General features: G+C 42.7%; 1 protein-coding gene across 23 annotated transcripts in view; it reads left to right on the top strand.

Moving 5' to 3' along the window:
* mical3a (microtubule associated monooxygenase, calponin and LIM domain containing 3a) overlaps positions 1–20,553 on the top strand; it is an 86,054-nt gene that overhangs the window by 32,803 nt on the left and 32,698 nt on the right. For 13 of the 23 annotated variants that reach the window (XM_080504617.1, XM_080504610.1, XM_080504609.1 and 10 more), the window contains exons 2-20: positions 5,587–5,987; positions 7,080–7,287; positions 7,497–7,613; positions 7,861–7,962; positions 8,904–9,059; positions 9,408–9,508; positions 10,985–11,242; positions 11,388–11,503; positions 11,831–11,957; positions 12,183–12,276; positions 13,062–13,091; positions 13,636–13,783; positions 15,343–15,539; positions 15,624–15,742; positions 15,845–15,907; positions 16,040–16,216; positions 17,068–17,169; positions 19,791–19,901; positions 20,353–20,415. In XM_080504617.1, coding sequence (XP_080360743.1) covers positions 5,706–5,987; positions 7,080–7,287; positions 7,497–7,613; positions 7,861–7,962; positions 8,904–9,059; positions 9,408–9,508; positions 10,985–11,242; positions 11,388–11,503; positions 11,831–11,957; positions 12,183–12,276; positions 13,062–13,091; positions 13,636–13,783; positions 15,343–15,539; positions 15,624–15,742; positions 15,845–15,907; positions 16,040–16,216; positions 17,068–17,169; positions 19,791–19,901; positions 20,353–20,415 — 2,571 coding nt within the window. In that variant the 5' untranslated portion in view covers positions 5,587–5,705. The remainder of the gene's footprint in view (positions 1–5,586; positions 5,988–7,079; positions 7,288–7,496; positions 7,614–7,860; positions 7,963–8,903; positions 9,060–9,407; positions 9,509–10,984; positions 11,243–11,387; positions 11,504–11,830; positions 11,958–12,182; positions 12,277–13,061; positions 13,092–13,635; positions 13,784–15,342; positions 15,540–15,623; positions 15,743–15,844; positions 15,908–16,039; positions 16,217–17,067; positions 17,170–19,790; positions 19,902–20,352; positions 20,416–20,553) is intronic. The other 10 variants (XM_080504615.1, XM_080504620.1, XM_080504618.1 and 7 more) reach the window with 3 other exon arrangements.

The following is a 20,553-nucleotide window of genomic DNA, read 5'->3' as shown; positions in this document are numbered from 1 at the left end:
CGTGGAGTTTGATTTAACGCTTGGGTTACAGTTCTAATATCCCTTTATAGGTATGGAATAACAGGCCACAGTATATACAGCTGTGGTTAATTCAACTGATTCTTGATTATATTAACTGTAAATGCCGTCTTTACATTTCTAATCTTCTGGTTTGCTCATTTCAATACTGGGACCGAAGCGATCCACTTTGTTGACTCGAGCTGTGTTTGGTTCGTCACTCTGTTGACATGTCCTAATCCTTATAAAGGACTGAGGGGCTGCACTGAGATATTTGCACTTTGACGCTTCAAGCAGATGATGTCGAGGGAAAGATGGTCGCCGCCGCGATGATGGGGAAAACGACAACGCTTCTGAATGTGGAAACACTTGTCGACCCCGATGTGTTTCTTTGGGACAGACGTGCTACAACAGCTGTACTGTGTACAGTGACACAAAGGCCACTGCCCTTTGTCTTAAACAAGATCATCTTCAAGACAAACAAGTAGAGGCTTTTCCGGACATTTTAGCACAGTGGACACAAGCGGCCATCTTTATTATCTTCGCCGACGGAAGTTTGTCCACGTGTGTCATTTATTTATTGGTTTGCAGGTCTGTATGTTTCCAACTTTTTGCAAAAGCTATCGACCGGATTGCACGACATTTTTAGGGATGATTTGTGTTTATCCAAAGATGGTTTAATTCCATTTCGAGAGCAGTTGGGTCAAAGGTCAAGGTCTAAGTCACAAAAAGGTAAAACAATGTTATTTTCAACTTAATGCAGCCAGTTTCAATCCAATTAATATTAAACTAATGCCCAAATTGACACAGAAATTGTGTGTAACAGTGATACGAGTGTTGTGGTGGATCAAATAACCTTGTAATTAATTTCCATGGTGACAAATGTGGCGTTGGCGGAGGCATGCTCTCTACAGAGGGGCCGTTCAAGTTTTATATGTTAAAAATAACATTATGGGCCAATTATCTTATCGTTTTTTTGACTTGTTTACAGAAAAACTAACTTTTATGATTATTTACTGTTTCCTTGATGACGCTTCAAATACAGCAAACGTTTAACTTTCGCTTTAAAAAAAAACCAAGAAGTTAATGCAAGAGCTTTAACAATTCCCTAATAGGGAATCCAAATATTTGTCCCTCTCACAATGACAGATAATGGAGAAACAAGAGTTGACTGCTCCACTTCTGCAGGCAGTACAGTCTTAGTTAACAGCCCACAGGCAGCCCATGAATAGACCACACCTGCTGTTTCATTGCTGTGTAATTAGCATTATGGCACTGCTGTATTGGAACCATTTTCAGCTGCCGTTTTAACGGACACACGTGGGAAGATAAGGTGATCATTAACCATCAAGAGCAAAACCAGAGTCAGGATCCTCTCGGGGCTAAGCAGGATTCAAGACACGAGCGTGGACAAAATCCAGTCTGAGAAAACTGGTTGTTGGTTACATCAAATCATTTTTTTGGCTTGCTTCATAGTGAAGACGTTCAATGCTGACTGCAAAAAAACAAAACAAAAACATGTTTATTAAGATAAATATTGTGCATTTTATTTCTAATTAATATTCCGAAATGATATAGTCATTAATGATATTAATTAAAATGCATATAGTTTGGGAATCTCCCAGTAATATTGTCTGGAGGTTTTTTTGGTTTGTTTTTTTCATGCACACTAATGTTGTTTACACAAAAGCACTGTCCTCAAACATGTAGCCCAGTGGCCTAATCTTCTGGATTTATTTTTAGATTAGTGGATGATGTAATGCTGCTAGTATGAAAGCCCTGGCATGCTGTGCATGTGTGTGTAGTGTGTGTGTGTGCGCATGTGCATATGCAACTGTGCAACTGTGCAGGGGAGTGGAGTGCTGGGTGTGTGGGGATTGGCATGCATGTGTGTAATTCGAGTGTGAACTCTGGAAATGTGTGAAACCTTGCAGCTCATCCCAGCAATGTGGATCTGGAGAAGGCTCCAACTAAATCCAGCAAGTGTTTTTCATTTTCTACTATTCACATAAAATGTGGTTTTAGTCTGTGTATTCGGTTTGGAGTCTTCTTTTTTTCCTCAAACAATAAAATTGTATAGATCTAATCCAATTTTACAACATTTCCCGATGAAAATCAAAGAAATGTATTTTTAAATAAAACAGTTGTGTGATATGATGATTTTGAACTTGATCAAGATGCTTGTTTTGCATAAAATGTGTGAAAAATGATGTTTAGAAATAAATTGCATTCTGTTTCACACTGGGTCACAGCTTATAATTGGATACTGGACTGCGTTATATTATAAAATAAAGATTTTATAGATAATAGCTGACGGGATCAAATTATTATAATTTTTTAATATAATTTTGCCCTTTATATATACTCTCCAACCGTCATAACTGTTACACTTGCACCTATACTTTTTCCCCCCTTTTTAATTTGTCTACCCACAATGAAATCAGTTCTAAAAAAAATTGCGTATTAATGAATAAAATAGTTTTACCCGCGATCTCACAGTTTTGTCACAAATCAATAAAAAGAAGAAAATGAGGATAAAAAACAAAGTGGCAGCTCACTGACCCTTACTACTATGCTCTCTCCAAAACCTTTACAGCACCCTCTATGATAGAAAACTCCTTACATGTCCCAAACCACCGTTTTAATATTAATGCATGGGTTGATGGAGGCATATGTCCTCTCTTGGTCTCCATTCTGTGCCTGACGGAAACACATGGCGCTCCTGCAGACGGAGCATATGGATCTGTGCAGGAGGCTGCTTTAGTCAAAAGAGAGGCATTTATTGTTGTCGTCCAAATGTGAATGCGTCTGGGTGGAGCACGCGGTGAAGAAACCCGTTGTTTTTTTTTTTTTAATCTTACATACTGTTATACTATGAGCCAATATGTTAAATGTTCAATGTTGACCTTCCTTCTTGTGCTCGATGTACATAAACATGATTTACAATCATCCTCTAATTTCTCTGAATTGTGTTTCTTTTTAAAGAAATGCTTTTGGAGAATGGTTTTGAACAAGTTGTAGTTGACCTGCATATTGATTTTAAGATGTTCCTGTCAGATCCAAAGAGATGACTGATATTTGTTCTTAAAAATCATCAGTTATAGCTTAACAGTTTCCAACCGTATACCTTTTAGACTCATTTGTAATGTTTGCCGTATTTATAAGACTTTTAGTGGCACCTGAATATCAGTCATACTTCAGAAAAATGATCCATTTCCTCACAAGCTTCTCAAACACTCTGAATTCTCTTTTCCAGATGCTCTGGTTTTATTTTCTTCTGCATATTTGATCATTTTGTCGCTCAAATTGTCATTCCAACACGTGTGAACTTCATTCACGTGTGAAGTACCAAGTTGTTGTCGTTTGTCAGTTTGAATGTATTTCAGCCTGTTCTACACTGTGACAAGCTGCTGTACTTTGACTTCTTAGTAAGAGTAACAGTTGTTTGCTTACATCGTGATTTTCACAGCTATTTCGGTTGAACACAATATTAAGAACAATTGATTGGATTGTGACTCTGATTTTTTCTTTTTTCTTTTTGTGCCTCAATCTAAACATTCTGGTAGTTCTTGTACAAACATGTCAACCTTGCCTGTTCTACACTTCTAAAACAAACCACCGGTACTTGCACATACCAGCTACTAAAATGATTAACTGATTTCCACTGACCGCAAGTGGAGGCTAAATCACGTGAAGCGGTAAAGCGAGTTGTACAATTCAAGTCCATTTAAAGGCATTTTTAGGGGTCGATTAAAAAGTCCGGAAAGTTTACCCTACAGCAGAAGTACTGGTGGTTTATCTAGATGGTCGGGTCTAAAGGGCCTTTCCTCTCTGTCTGGCTCTGCACTGTCTTAAATAAATGAGGCAGAGCTAAACCCGAGACCTGATGTTTTCACTGCACTGAGCAGTTGGCGGGCCGTGAAAAGGAGGCCGGCTGACCTCTGTACCTGCCCTCCTTTCATCACGTCTTGCTACTGGGACTTGAGACTACATTGGTTTTCAGGAACTGCCCCAAACATAGACCAGTGCAAATACTCTCATCTTGAACTGTGGAGTGGAGCGACGCTGAAAACTATGAAGTTGGCATGTCGGGCCACTGGTTGGTTGTTTATGCAATAAAAAAACCACATATGTGCTCAGATAATATGCTATAAATATTAACAATGGACAGCCAAGTTGCATTGCTTTTACCAGTGACTCTCAGAACTGCCAAGTTCCAGGAGAATATGGACTTGGAGTCATGACAGTCTGGATCCATCTACTGTTGTTGATGGACTGTTGTTGTCCATCTACTGATCATGTGCAGAAGCTGTGCTTTCAACAGTCGGATCGTTTTCAAAAAGTTTTGTTTCCAGTAGCCCCGAGCACTGTTGCCGTGTGAACGGACACACAAAACGCACCGAAAACCTTTCCGTTTTCACTTGAAAACCTTGTGAACAGGGTTTAATGTAATTTGAATGTCTCCAATAAGCTTTCACAGTTGGATTTAAAATGTATTTTACAAAGACAAGTAGACGACATAAAAAATTAATTTAAATGACCAAAAATAAAAGTATTTTTAAGGACTTTATTGCATTCAGTTGTTCCAGAGTTCTGTTCTTCACTCATGACCCCATTTTTTGTATTTTTTTTTTTTCATTTTCTGCTAAATAGCCCATAGCGTCTCAAAGAAACCACTGTAAAATGAGGTTTGCAAATTTCAAGGAACTGAGGTTTCGGCGTCGTTGCCTTGAGGACATGACGCAAACAGATCTGCTGCTTTGGATAAACGAAAATTACCAACGAGCAAATAGACCAGATCGAGCATTCTTTTTTTTCCTTCCTTTTGCAAATATATAGTTTACTTTAATACATCAGTTGTCCTTTTAATTCCATTTACAGTATCGGTTTTGTATGTTTTCCCGTTGTTGAAAAAAAGCTCCCGTTTACTGCTCTTGCTTACAAATGCGGCCGCAGTCAGTCAGTCAGTCAGTCAGAGCGCCCGTCAAGACATTCCAGTTATGACAGCTGAGTTACGGGCACAAGAGAACGTGAATGATCCTGCTGTCCTCCGGGGGTTAAATGCAGAAAACGTAAGAAGCCACTGCGAGTCATAGCTTGTAACAACAACCACATCAAAAGGGTCGTGCACGGCGAATGGAAAACAGCAGGCGACCTTTTAACTTTTTACTATTGCAAGATCGCTCTCTTCAATAACGGCGGTTGCATTGTGCAGCGGTGTTTCGGGATGATCTGGCGGTTTCCTGTGCCTGCAGTCTGTCTGGACATGTGTGGACACCCTTGGGCTCTGTGTGTTTCCTGTTTGGCTGGGTTCATTGCTCTCGCTGTGTCCAGCAGCTCCATTCCGAGACCGATAGGAGGTCACGCGAGTCGTCGGCGAGACCCGACATGAGGCACTTCTGGAAAAATACAGCTCTTCGTTTAGAGAAGCCAAGAGGCTACTCAACAAAGTCTTTGACCTTAACTTAAGGTTTTTAGATGTTAGATGAGTGTTTATTGCCTTCAAGCACTAAAAAAAACCGATAAACTAGAGAGCGTGCGGGATTATTTCGATCTCAACATTTGTCTCCGGTTCATGTTTTGTGACAGAAAGAAGATGCTGCTGGCTGGGAGTTAAAGCCCTCCAGAAAGAGGGGCGTTCCAGGGCTGGGGCTGGACCCAGAGACCCCCCTGCCCTGCGCGGGGTGAAGGAACGCGAGTCCCGGACCATGGGGGATGGCGGCGGCGCCGGAGCAGTCGGCGGAGACGGGGCGAACCGGTCCCACGTGCTGTTCGACAACTTCGTCCAGGCGAGCACGTGCAAGGGCACGCTCAAGGCCTTCCAGGAGCTGTGCGGCTACCTGGAGCTCAAGCCCACCGAGTACAGGGTCTTCTATCACAAGCTCAAGTCCAGGCTCAACTACTGGAAGGCCAAAGCGCTCTGGGCCAAACTGGACAAGCGGGCCGGCCAGAAGGAGTACAAGAAGGGTCGTGCCTGTGCCAACTCCAAGGTAAGCATGAGAAACCCGATGGTGTCGTCTGGAGCTGCACGGCGCAGGCTCCGGTTTCCGGTTGGGGGATCAACAGGTTGAACAAATTCGATCCCCGGTGTAGGAATCATGTAACGCGATGCTCATGTTTACCAAGCGGGCTGCAGTGTAATTAGTTTTTTTTTTAAAAGGACAGTTGCAAGGACACTGGGTTTTTTTCCAACCCAACTTAACCCTTGTGTGGCGTTCGAAAAAACATCCTTATGTGGCGTTCGTGGCTGTTTTCATCCACTAACTTTGACAGCCATAAAATTCTATCAACTGTAATGACATGTAAAAAAAAATCCAATATCCAATCACATTTTATATTGAAAATGAGTCATTTTGTGTGTATTTTTTCCCATTTCAGTGCCTTTATCTTCTAAATGGGCACTTAAAGGGTTCATTTTGAAAAAAAAAAAGTTTTTTAATATTTGGTAGTTTTGATCAGGACTGAAGTTGATTAACAGATTTATGCCAAAAAAAAATTAAGAACTATTTATCTGATATATTTTTACAGGGGTCAAAGTGAGTGGATGAAAACAGCCACGAACGCCACATAAGGACGTTTTTTTTGCCGACGGTGTATTATTGACCGAGTGAAAAATGTAAAATCAAATTTTTAAATTGCATGTGAAAGTGAGCTTCCTCAGCAAAAATCATGCCTTTTGAGCCAAAACAATGAAAGTTCTGGTCAAATTAAGAGGAAAAATGACACCTAGTGGATGTTTTGGCCCCCAATGCCACACAAGGGTTAAGAGATCTTCTGTATCTGTATCCCTTCATTAATTAACTGTATTTATGGTATTAAGTGTATAACTCCAATGGAGGTGCATTTGTTGTGAAAGTCCCATCTCAAATGAAGCTGGTAAAATTTGGCTCAAAATGTACGTTGGATGTTTTCAGCCCAGAATTGTTTGTTATTTTGACGAACCGGTATAACATGATGCATTCTACATGAAAATCAAGAAGGTAATTGTTGTTGACGCAAACACAGACAGAAATGTTTTTTATTTTTAATTACATGGCTGACGTTTCCTTAAACTCATGTCCTTGACATTTTGTCTTATTCAGTGTCTCATCATTGGTGCGGGGCCATGCGGCTTGCGCACAGCCATCGAACTGGCCCTCCTCGGGGCCAAAGTGGTGCTCCTGGAGAAGAGGGACGCTTTCTCCAGAAACAACGTACTGCATCTGTGGCCCTTCACCATCCAGGACCTCAGGGGCCTCGGGGCCAAAAAGTTCCACGGGAAGTTCTGCGCTGGTGCTATTGATCATATCAGTGAGTAGAAAAAAAAAAAATCATTTCACCCTGATGAGCTAGAACTGCAAATATGTTGTCTGTTTTTTTTTTTTGTCCTGTTATTAATGGACGATGTGTCCCGAGGTGGAACCTCTCACCCCCCCCCCAGATCGCGATTTGGAAAAAGTGGCACAGTGAAATGGATGTAACTCTTATTTCATTATATACGGCTGCGTTTTGTCTCGTAGGTATTCGTCAGCTTCAGTTGATGCTGCTCAAAGTGGCCCTCCTGCTGGGCATTGAGATTCATGTCAACGTGGAGTTCAAGGGCCTCATTGAGCCCCCGGAGGATCAAGACGGCGAGAGTAAGTGAGCCAAGCTGCTGCCGGACGAGTTCAATGAAAACGAGTCGTTTTTTTGTCAATGGTATTATTTCTCAAAGCTGGAGTATTTCTTGTTTTTGTTATTTTATTTTTTCAAACTTTATTTAAAGAAAATCAGAGAGGCACTGTGAAATATAACCGCAAAAATAAATATGAAGTAAACATATATAGTCACCTCTTGTCTTGGGAGTATTTTTTAGTTTTGACTACACATGTGACGTTTCCTCAGAGATTGGCTGGAGGGCCGAGGTCCACCCCAGGACACACCCTGTCAACGAGCTGGAGTTCGACGTCATCATCGGAGCAGACGGAAGGAGAAACACACTGCCAGGCAAGTTTGCGTGTGCAGACGGGAAGGAATGCAGTTTTTTTTTTTTTCCCCTCGACTCGAACAGGGCAAAGCGCAAACGGCACCGTTTGTCGGAGGGCCTCCGGGCGACCGTGACCTCATTCGTGTACTGCTGTGATCGGCGCCTGACTTCACTCCGCTCCTCGTGTGTGAAAGGGAATCTGTGCACATCTGTGTGTGTGTGTGTGTGTGTGTGTGTGTGTTTGCACCCTGCTGCTACGTTCCACTTCAGAGCAGAACAGCCATTGTTGAATTGGCTGTCTGTTTCCTTTCTGAGTGTCGGGGCCTCACACTCTGCTGCACTCGCAATGGGAACCCCTGTAGAGTGAAGTACCATGACCCCCCGCTCTGTTCTGCTCACCGCCACGTCAATGAGGGGAAACTGCAAAAGCACAGACACACATATGTTAAAAAGACACTTTGAAAGACATCTGATGATGGCGACCGCTGCTTACAAGACATTTATCCAAAGGTCATAATGTCCAGGATAAAACTAACAAAACATCATTTATTAAAAAACAAGACTCAGTTGTCATTAGAATATCTTGATTGTGCCACACTTTGTTATTGTGTTTATTTTTACAACTTTTTTCATTTTTATTTATTTATTTTAATTTACTCTTATTTATTTAGTTTTTTTACTATTATTTGTACATATTATTTATTTATTTTTTATTTTCTTTGTTGTTCTGGTTCATTGGAAAAGAAAAGTGAATAAAAACGTAAATGAGAAAAAGAAATTAGAAAGCAGTTTTGATTGTAATGATGGAGAAATATCTGGCTGTGTTTATTTCATTGTAAGGATTTCATACGTCGGCACAAGTGAGCAAATTGAACCCCGTTTCTGACGAGTTCACGTCTTGTGGACTTTTGTTTTTAACCTTCCAGGTCTTTGAGAGTTTCCTCTTTTGGTTTTTCTGCAGGTTTCCGGCGAAAGGAGTTCCGAGGGAAGCTGGCCATCGCCATCACGGCAAATTTCATCAACAGGAACACTACGGCGGAGGCGAAGGTGGAGGAAATCAGCGGCGTGGCGTTCATCTTCAATCAGAAGTTCTTTCAGGACCTCAGAGAAGCGACAGGTGTGTTTACGTCTCCCCATTGATGCCGACGGTGGTGAGCCGTCCGGCTCGTTCCTGCAAGCACCGAATGGCAAAACAATTGAAGCAACTGAAACAAATAGCCCGTCTTTTGATCACAGTCGAGAGTTTGTCAGCTCACCCAATTAAAATACTTAGGTTTGATGCCAAGCCCGTCGCAGCTTTATCGCTGACGTGACAATGTCCCCGGGGCTTTTTGGCTATGTGCTCTGAGTCGCGTAATTGCCGCTCTTGTCCTCAGATGACGACGGAGCAGTCGGCAGCGGCAATGAGGACGGGGGATTGTGTTTCCAGTGTAAACAATGCCTCTTTCTCCTGGTTCTTTTTTAGGTATTGACCTGGAAAACATCGTCTACTACAAGGATGACACGCACTACTTTGTGATGACTGCCAAAAAGCAGAGTCTGTTGGAGAAAGGAGTCATTCTGCATGTGAGTGATCAAAGCCCACACCTCTCTGTGTGTGCGTGCGTGTGCGTGCGTGCGTGCGTGCGTGTGTGTGTGTGTGTGTGCGCGCGCCTCTGAGGCAATTGTTGAATGTCATTCTGTCTCTCTGGAGTAGACATGAAGGCTGTTTGCACGCACAGACCAGCAGAATCAAAAGTCCCGTCGCTTGGCTCTCGCTCACTTTCATTCTTTTAAAGCCTTTCTTTTAATTGTCTGTATCGAATAGTTTGAACTAAACCAAAAGGATTCAGGAACACCCTGCCAACTCAAGCGCTTACTGAGCGTTTGCTTCCTCACTATGTACGGTAGTTTCCCTTTTCCTGGCCGCTTTCCACAGGAAACCGGAAAGTCCTTTATTCACATGTCTGCCTTCTTGTACGGACATAAGGTGTACGTCGCGTAAGGTCTGGCTGTGTTTTGACAATGAACTGATGAAATCAATACGGTTGTAGGTCACACTTGAGTATTTAAATGAATTGGATGTGATTTACTGGGATATATATATATATATATATATATATATATATATACAATTTTGGTGCAATCACCTACACGGATCCCTTTTTTTCCCCCTAATGACTGTGGTGCAGAAAAGGGTGCAAGTGTGGTCACGGTACAAGCCAGTCAGGGCAGTTCAAGGCAGCGCCGCAAATTACAAAACAACCACTGTTCAAATCTTCCACTCACCCTGCCCTTCCCCTCGCCCATTCTTACCGCTACCAGCCTGGCACTGAGGATCCAGGCGAGCTCGGAGATGGAAGAATGTACCTCTCACCGCCCGCTATGAAAACATGTCGTGTTGAAAGCACGCAGTGATCTGATGCTACATGTTGAACAGACTCGTGAGCAGCGTAGTTCTTTCCAGCGTGAAAATGTTCCTCTGCAGTTTGTGGGACATGAGTGTGGGCTCTTTTTTTTTTTTTTTTTTTTGGAGCATTTGCAATTTAAAAGTCAGGAAGTTCAGTTTCTCGAGCTCATTATTTGGAATTATACAACATTGTGGCAGATTTTAAGCGGCATATGTTTGCAGGAACTTTTAACATCGCTCCCAAAATAACAGTGAAGGTCATAATAATCACCAATTGCATAATTAGATCATTGTGTTAAATGATGATAAAAGTGTTGCATTAGTGTAAAATTATATGACAAATAATATAGTATCCTGTAGGAGTTCTGTCCAAAAAATTTTTTTAAATATGAATTCAAGCTGTTTTACAGTTTTTTTCCTAATCAGTGCCATTTGAATGGTTAAATACGTCATTAAACTATGGATAAAAAATGTTTTTTTTAATGTATGCACCTTTATTTGATCGTTTTTACTCTTGACACACTTCACGTGACAGCGCCTTGCGTGGCTGCAGCCTCCAATGGTGTGTGAATGTGTGTGTGAATGTGAAATCCATTTACCATTTACCATATCGGGTTCCCCTTATTCAGTCCGTTTGGTCTTTTCTCATGCAGGACTACGCAGACACTGAGATGCTGCTGTCCAGGGCAAACGTCGACCAGACCGCGTTGCTGTCCTACGCACGCGAGGCCGCAGATTTCTCAACCAATCATCAGCTGCCCACACTGGACTTCGCCATCAACCATTACGGCCAGCCCGACGTGGCCATGTTCGACTTCACCTGCATGTACGCCTCGGAGAACGCCGCCATGGTGCGACAACGCTACGGCCACAAGCTGCTGGTGGCGCTCGTGGGCGACAGCCTGCTGGAGGTGAGCGAGATGGATGAAGCCCTTAAAGTGGTTTTCCAGACTCTGTGGGGGCGGGGGTCCAGTTAGGCAGTTTAAAAAGAAAACGTTCCAAACCATTTGAGCACCTGTGGCCATATTTGGTTCTTGAATGTGGCGTCGTCTGCAGCCTTTCTGGCCGATGGGCACCGGCATCGCCCGAGGTTTCCTGGCGGCCATGGACTCCGGGTGGATGGTGAAGAGCTGGGCTCAAGGAAAAACCCCTCTTGAGGTGCTGGCGGAGAGGTGAGGGTGTGGAAACACTGATGCACGCACGCACACACACACACAGCCACACTGTGCTTCTTTAAACACACCCTTTTATCTCTAAGTGCTTTAATCGGAAATGTGCCTGTATGTGATTTGGAGCATCAGTCCCACCTCTGCTAGTAATAATGGGATAAGAGGCTCTCATAAGTACTGAACGGCATGTGACTCCACACTCCCGCTACCTTTGTGCACCTTAAAAAAAAATCAATGTTATTTTAATTTATCACTATATGGCTGCCGTATCGGAACTTGGACTTTGCCTGCTCGTTGTATAAGAAGATTCTCTTCTCCTCTGTGTCTTAGGGAGAGCATTTATCGTCTCCTGCCTCAGACCACTCCCGAGAACGTCAGTAAGAACTTCAGTCACTACAGCGTCGATCCGACAACCCGTTATCCCAACATTAGCCTTAACTTCCTCAAGCCCAGCCAGGTGAGAACATGCCCAAACAAGCCATTTCAAATCTCTTAATTTGTTTACTGGTAGACATCAAATTGTAATTGTTTAAAAAAAAAATTTTTTTTTTTTCCTGTGGCTGCTTTTGCTCAACAATGTATTTTAAAGTGTGTTTTTGCTGAACTAGTTACACCAGTTTTGTATAGGTCATTTAATACCTTTAGTAATCTCAGATGTGCTGTAATAATCCCGATGTTGCAGTTGCGGCACCTTATTGACACTGGGGAGCAGCAGGAGCTTCGCATTGAAATTGAGAATGTGATCAACTCGTCAACGCCCAAGTTGGCAAGGAATGGTTGGTATCTTTCTTTTCTAAAATGCCCCACACAAAAAAGACTGTACTGTTCTACCACCCTAATTCCCCCCAAAAGTTGATATGCCCCTTTAGAAGTAAATGAAAACAGAATACATAGATTAGCAAATATCATGACCTGTGTTTTACTCCCGATGGAACATAAAAAAAACAAAACATTGAACAGCATTCACTTATAGGCAGCAACACATCTCTAAAGAGTTTCTAAAAGGCACAACAACAGACATAGAAGGCAATGACCTGGGGTTTGATCTGTAGCAGTTTACCATCAATGCTAAAAAGTGCATTTAGGGTTTATTTGTACTCGCATTCAGGCATTTTCTTCAAGTAAAGCCTTGTATATTTAATAAAGACAATTTTGCATCTATTTCTGTATCGCTGTAAAAGAGCCTCAATCCTGCCTTTGTCTTCAGTCTGCCAAAAATAAAAAAAAAAGATTCAATAACTGTTGAGCTTCTACAGTCTGGCATCAGACAAGAATGTGACTGTGTTCCTCTCTGAAAACTCCACCGACTCCCTTCCCAAACATTAACACACAATTATTAAAAGCTATCAAGCTTTTTTCAGATGTGTTGCTCCCCTCACCTTTGAAATTGTCTCCGTTTCAACATCCGATATGTCGTTTATGCTCCTGTAAGGCAGAATACCGACTTTTGGGGGATTCAGTTGTAGTTGTATAATGATAAAATTATTCATTGATTAGTCTTCGGGTAAAATTGCCACGATCACTGTTGCTGAAATGTAATCATCAACTATTTTCGCTCTAGACAATTGCCTGCTTGACAAGCAATTGCAAGGTAACACGAAATCCAAGTGCATGACGTTGCTTTTCGGGATTCCTAGTGTTTTTGTTTTTTTTCCTTAAGTTTTAAGCCTACTTGCTTCACGTTAATGAATGGATCACATAAAACTGAAGAGTACAATGATCAAAGTTTTGTAGCTGGACTGAGAGCACAGCCTACAACACTTCCCACGCCAGCACTAATTCAGCCAGCGATGCTCATTCAAGCTTCTTGGCTCGAGTCGACGCTCTCGCTCTTTTAGAGGTTTCCTGTGAGTTTTGCTTCCTGCGCTAACACTTCATCCTCACATCAGCAATTTTTTTTACATGCCATGGTTTGTAATTTTTTTTTTTTTTTTTTTTGATTGAAACTTTTACTAACATGGATGACGATGCTCCGGATGCCAAAACTTTACGATCGTGTGCTCAGCATCCGCCCGACCAAAGCAAAGAGATTGGTGTTCACGCCGTATTTAATCCAGCCTCTGCTCCACCTGTTGCTTCACCACCAAACCATGTCATGCTTTTTTTTCCCACCTCTCTTCCTTTCTACACACCAGAATCTATTGCTCGATCCAGTAAACTGCTCAACTGGTGCCAGAGGCAAACGGAGGGATACAGGAATGTTAATGTATCAGACCTCACCATGTCCTGGAAGAGCGGCATGGCCCTGTGTGCCCTCATCCACAGATACCGGCCGGATCTCATGTGAGTATTAAGAAAAAAAAAAAAAAAATGTTTTATTTGTGGGTGGCAAATGTGCTTCCCAGTTTGCGGCTTTTTGCTTAGTGTTAAAAGACGAAGGGGTTAACGCTGCCACTGTGCCTAAAATGACCTTCCCGCTGTGTTTATGCGTTTGTTGGTTGCTTCTGATGTTTATTGTCTGGTTGGGGCCTCGCTGCTGAACGATGAGTCACTGTAAATGAGGTGACAGCTAACGGTGATAATGGGCCCTCGGGTCCCTTAAGGGAGTCCTCCTCGTGTTCCTCCACTCCTCCTACACACACACAAATGCTCCTTTTTATCCCCCACACACTACAAACAACGCAATGTCTCCATCCGCAACGCCTAATGCAGTTTGCTGCCCTCTGGAGACACCGTGGCAATTAACATTATGAGCTATTAGCGTCTGTGTCCTGCCTGACCTTTACCAAGTAGTGCAGCCGCAGCTGAGCACTGATTGGCTGGGTGATGTGATGGGAGGAGGGAGGCTGATGAGTGGACGGACCTCGGGGAAGCTGCATTCACGTGTCTGCATGTATAGGACCGGCGGTTAAAAGGGATTGTTAGTGGAGGATCCACTCGGCGCCCGATGCTATTGCTTGTAAATGCAGCATGTGCAGCTGTATTGATGAGTCATGTTAAATGGTATAATGACGTTTACAGTAATGCTTTCCACAATGTAGAGATGCTATATTACCTGAGTTTATGGTAATACTTCCATTATGATTATAGTTAGAGCTGGAAAGTACAGATTTTGTCCATCTTTGTTTACTATAGCTGCTGGTTCATTAGTATTTGAAACAGGACACTTGATACGACCTTTTATGTTCAAGGAATATCAAAACAACAGATATTTTTAACATTAAGAACAGACAAACATTGTTCTTATTGTCCACCGACTGAACATGTGCAGCATTTAGAGCGTCTCCATGGAGACGGAGTCCGATTGTTTCCAGAAATGTGCATTTTGAGTGGCTCTGAGCACCCATTGTCGCGTAAACGGAACCATAACTTATTGCCAGTTTGTGTTAAAACGTGTAAACCAAACAGTCACAAAAAATGATTGACCCACATTAACAGCTGGACATATATTGGTGCCACGTTCAATTAGTTAAAAAAAACAAACAGAAAAACAAGTGTAAGTTTAACATTGAGTTGTGCATATTTTATATTTATTACCCATTATTAATTTTTTTGCTCATAATTTGAAACTGTTTGACAATAAAAATTGTCAAAGTGATTTAAAGTTTGGAATGTTATGAGTATAAGCATAAATAGCTAAAAAAAAACTTCACTTTTGACATTCACCTGCATTAGTTTGTATTGAGAAAATTACTTTTCTTGAAATACAGTATTTCCATGTAAAAAAACTACTTTGCCATTAATAAACAAAAATCTGCAAAACTCATTAGTTAAAAGCTTGTATGTGCTATTAATGTAAATATACAGCAGGAATAGTGAGAAGAATAATGATGAATAAACTGGCCATGTTATTCTCAGTCACTTATCTTTGACTCTCTCTGTCTCTCTCTCTCTGTTTGCAGTGATTTCGACTCTCTGGACGAACGGGACCAGGAGAAGAACAACCAGTTGGGTTTCGACGTGGCAGAGAGGGAGTTTGGGATCTCTCCATGCATGACTGGCAAGGAGATGTCTTCAGTGGTGGAGCCAGACAAACTCTCCATGGTCATGTATCTCAGCCAGTTCTACGAGATGTTTAAAGACACAGTGCCACCCGGAGGTGAGACGCGGTGGTGCATTCTGAGAGGTCTTTAAAGTGTATTTATCTGTCCATGTACTCACTTCTTTTTTCATGCCTGTTCAGATAACCACAACTTAAGTCCAGAGGATAAGGCCGCGCTGATAGCCAGCACCAAGTCTCCCATCTCCTTCCTGAGCAAGCTGGGTCAGAGCATAGCGATCTCCAGGAAGCGAAACCCCAAGGTCAATATCTCAAAACAGCCTTTTAGCAACTCCCACGCCCCTCTTTAATCACAAAAATCAGCATGTTGCGCTCGGAGGTGACGCATGACGTGTGATCAACAGGACAAAAAGGAGAAGGACGTGGACGGCTTGGGGAAGAGAAGGAAAACCAGTCAGACCGAGGATGTGAGTGCTTCCGACAGCAAAGCGTCTCGTCGTTTTCCGAACACATTAATTTTATCCCAATGGACTGAAAGCGACTGGGTGGTGAGGTGGGGGGGAAAAACAAATTGAGCTGTTTCCATCACTTTGTGACAGGAGGAGCTATCGAGGGCCGGCCGTGACGACAGGCCATCTGTCCCCGCCGTCCTGGCCGAGAGAAAGATGGACTCCGCCACTGTGGGGAACAACAACAAAGTGAAGGTCATGGCCACCCAGCTGCTCGCCAAGTTTGAGGAAAATGCTCCAGCTCAGCACTCGGGACTCAAAAGACAGGTATGGGGAAAGCAAGATAAGTGCCTGATTAAGTTTGTGCTGGAAATGAGGAGGAAAGTTCAGATTGCGTATCCCCATTGTGGTTTGTTTGATCTCAACAGTGACTCTTCTGTGTCACAGGCTGTTTATTCTGCTGATAAACGAGCTGTAGGCTACTGTATTAGCATGCTGATATCGGTCAGGCTGGGTATTGTTCCCTCGGTCGTGTAGGTGGCTTCACAGCGCTGACTGGGCTTGGAGGCGTCACAGAGCTCTGGTTTGCTCGTCACCGGGGACCGGCAGAGGAGTGGGAGGGAAGGCCTGGCCTCTTCTACATGATATTGCTAGTGGAGAGAAAGGCAGCACTTCATCCTTGGTGTCTCGAGTCGCAGGAAAGCTGGTGATGAATTGTGCAGCTGTAAATCACCCGAAATCTGTGACTGTATCTAAAAAATGTTGCGTGGGAGTAATCGTTCTAAGCCGTGGCCTCAGTATGTGGAGATTTATAAAAGAGAAATGATGTACTTGTCAAGGGGTGTTTTATCCTCGCAGGTTATTCATTCTCCCCTCATTTCATCTGTTGTTTTTCTTTCTACTTGACATTGTACTGAGGCGCGGTTATGAATGCCCCATAAACTCCCGCTGCGACGTCCTCTTGTGACGTCTTGTCATTTCCTCATCTGTCCCCAAAACATATTTTCCAGCCGCATTCGTCTGTGACTCACTTCCTTGTTCTCTTGTTCTCTCCTTGGCTTTACCTCCACTCCACGGACCGTTTCATGACGCCTTGCATGGTTGTTCTACACCTGCTTGTTGTCCCTCCTCCTCCTCCTCCTCCTCCTCCTCCTCCTCTCTCTTCCGCCACCAAAAAGGGGGATTCTCTGCCCAATCTGGACCGCCTTTTCCCCCCGAGCCCTCCACAAACCCCAGTGAAAGAGCCATTGCGCTTGGCGCCTGTGCCAGCGTGGAGAAAGGTAAAACTTTACCTCCCCTCCCACCGTTAGAGACTAACGGCGAGACTCATCCGCGGCTAGACTCACCGAGTAACCCATAAAAATGCCTGTTTTGAGATTCTGGAGGATTTCACTCAGCAGCTGAAGTGTGAAAGTTGTGTGTTTGTGTTTAACTCTCAAGTATAGTGCTGCAGCTCTGTGTGTGTGTGTGTGTGTTTAAAAGAGATAACGGTGTACAGCGCAGTCATAGTGTGTCCGCCTCGCTTCTCCCGTTCCTGCTTCAGAGACGCACGCAGCAGCAGGAACAGCTGAGCATTCGCTACAAAGAAATGGTCAAGTGTCAGACGCTGCCCAAGCGAGGGGAGCAGGTACGTTCGGTAGATCCCGCCCTCCCTCTTTCCCAGATCCCGTTAGAGTCCCTGTTCGCCTTCTCATAGAAGTAGATCGGAGCTCCCATCCGCCAGCAGCAGGGAATGAAGGCATCTTCATTAACCAAGGCTGTGAATAATGAGTTCATTATGAAATTATAGCATTAATGGAAAACATCCGCCGAGATGCTTTCAGGCTCTGTGCAGTTTAATTTGGCAAAGTGGATGAAAGTTTGAATGACTAGAATGCCAAGAATATATATATATATATATATATAAGTGTCTATATTTGAGCGTAATACATTCAAACACATTCTTGCACCCAATATTTAGCTGCTACCACATTGATTCTCTGTGCAGTGATTCAATTTAAACTCATCCATAAATGCAAACAGTACATTAAGCACTCGGCTTCTTCTGGAGATTTTGTGTTTTGGTAATGATTATAAGCGAGTAGTGTACCACACTCCCTGCGTATCATTTGCAGATGCTCTTATATTTGCTTTATACACTTTCAAAATTGATTTAAACCCTCTCACATGTTTGTTTTTGTGTATGAAAGAAAGAAAATAGAACAAAAATAAGACGGAAACTCGTATTGTGGCTTCTTCCAAGAAAAAGAATTATTGAATTTTGTCTTGGAGGATTATTAAATTCTCACCGAGTTGTCAGCTTGTGAGAGTGAGGATCTTTTATCTATGTCACTCTGTTGCCTATTGTTCTATTTTAGTATTTGCATGGACACATAGTGTGAAACTAGTTCCCAGTGCATGGAAAATCAATGTGTCTAGGAGTCTTTCCTTGGTGCCTTTTCAGTAACTATTTACTGGATCAGAGGGTAGAAACTCAAAAGATAGTGATCTTCCCCTTCTTGTCGACCTTTCTGTCATTTTAACGTTTTAATCTGACTTCATAGCTTCAGATTAAGACTTAGATCCCAAAGTTTAGCTGTAGCTGAGCTGGTCTGCTGACCTACTGTGTCATATTTCACATGTTCCCATCTGCAACTGCCCCAACCAGTTTTCTCCTGCTGACGCTTTGAAATTAGTCTTTTGTTTTTAGTGACACTAGATCAAATCAAATCCTCAGACTCCGTTGTTTAAGGGGATTCATTTCAGCGCTGTGTTAAAAAAAATAAAAATCCCTCTTAATGCACTATAAGTCTCCAGTGTCTGAGTAAAATAGAAAGTCCAGTGGAGAGACTTTAAATAATCTTTGTAATCCTCTTCACAAAGTGTTTAACGCGCTGTTGTTTTTCAAACCACCGGTGAATAGTGAGTATTAGGCACCTTGTGTTTGCGATCGTTTTATGGAAAAACTGCTCTGCAAGCAGACTTTAGTCAGTTTCTGCTGAACGCCGCAGCCATTTGGGCGTCCCGTGTTTATACAGTGGCTTATTTTGCCATAAACATAAACGGGTGGTCTATTTTTCAGGTAGGTGTGTATAAAAGAAATGGAGAAATGGCTGTCTGGAGAAACTTCAAATAATATTTGTACCCTGAAATACTTTTCATTCCTCTCCTGTGCTGCTGACAGGATCGAGCATGAGAACGCAGAAGTGGAGCTCTTAGGACAACGGTGTCAAACACATTGAATTTCATTTTGAGTGAGCCAGACTGGTAAAAAAAAAAAAAGTGCAATTAGTATACTTCATAGGTATCAAACTCTGGGCCACAGTTGGCCTTTAGTGTAATTATATTTGAGACGAGAGCTGGCGGTGTTATACAGCACATGGACCACTAATACTTCAAATTCCAGATTATTATTAGTTAACTGGTTTCTTATTTTATTTTAAAAAGTATAATTAACTTGTAGGAAAAGGTTACGGTTGAAATTCAAATCAGACGGCTGCAAATGAAAAAAAAAGGATGCGATTTTTATGTAAATTAGATTATTAGAAACGAATGCCATTGATGTGTTTTTATTTTAAATTACATTTTGCAAGTGTGCAATATTAAGTTTTATATTATATTGTAGGCGTGTTTAAAGATGCACTTCATGCCTTCCGACATGTGAATATATCTAACTTTGAATCTAATAGCCCACTAATCCCATTAACCCAATGGATTACTAACTCTGGATGAAATATAACTTCTGTTTTGAGTTTTGTCAAGGTTTATAAATGAGTGTGAATCACTTATCACAAGGCGTCTGAATCCTCTTTATTTTCTAGCAGTAGCTCATCATTTTTCTTTTCTTCTCATCATCGTCATCATCGTCATCATCAACTTCATCTTCTGCCGAATCTGCCGTTTCCGTCTGTCGTCTGTCAAGGCCAGGAGCGGTGCAGACCAGCTGTCGAGCTCCAGCTCTCGGAGCTGCCCAAAGAAAACCATTCTGCTCCCTTCTTCCTCCTCCACTTCCTCGCTCTCTCTTCACTCCGAGGTGACGCACGGCCTGCCGTCTCTTGTCTTGTCTGTGTCCGTCCGACCTCTAGCCAGGGTCGTCAGAGCAGACCCAGTCACGGTGTCCCTTCACTGTCCCTTCCTGCTGTACGTCGCGTTAGTCTGTAGCCTGTAGCACGAATAACAACAAAACCCTGCGTCTTCCCCCGGCAGGACCTCCCGGAGAGGCCGCGGGCTTGTTTACTTCCCCGCGCAATGAGTCGAGGTTGTGTTGGTTATTATCTGAGGAGATGGTGGGGATGTTGTCCAAGTTTGACTGCTGCTGGAAATAATGAACGAAGTTACGAGTCGACAATGTTGTATTACAATTCTGCTCCAAGTAACGGTCCACAACACATTTTCTACAGTGTGTACGCGCGTGTGTGTGTGTGTGCGCTCAAAGTAATCCAAGGTGGGGTTTTCACAGTCTGTTTTTGCTTTCCCCTTTTAAGCATTTGCAAAAAAGCCCAGAGGAAGAGGAGCTTGAATACTATGAGAGGCCGCTGGCACCCGGGGTAGAGTAAATGAGTGATTGCATTAATAAGAACTGGGCATGCCGCTGCTGTGTTTATTGTTTGTGGTTGTTCTTTGTTTTGTTTTTTTGATTTTTTTTTTAATGTGAGGCAATAGTTGGAAATAAACAGAATGCATTG

This window comes from Blennius ocellaris (assembly GCF_963422515.1).
Source record: "Blennius ocellaris genome assembly, chromosome: 11".
In the NCBI taxonomy this organism is placed as follows: Eukaryota; Metazoa; Chordata; class Actinopteri; order Blenniiformes; family Blenniidae; genus Blennius; species Blennius ocellaris.
The sequence above is the reverse complement of the archived record's forward strand: the minus strand, read 5'-3'. Positions and strand labels throughout refer to the sequence as shown.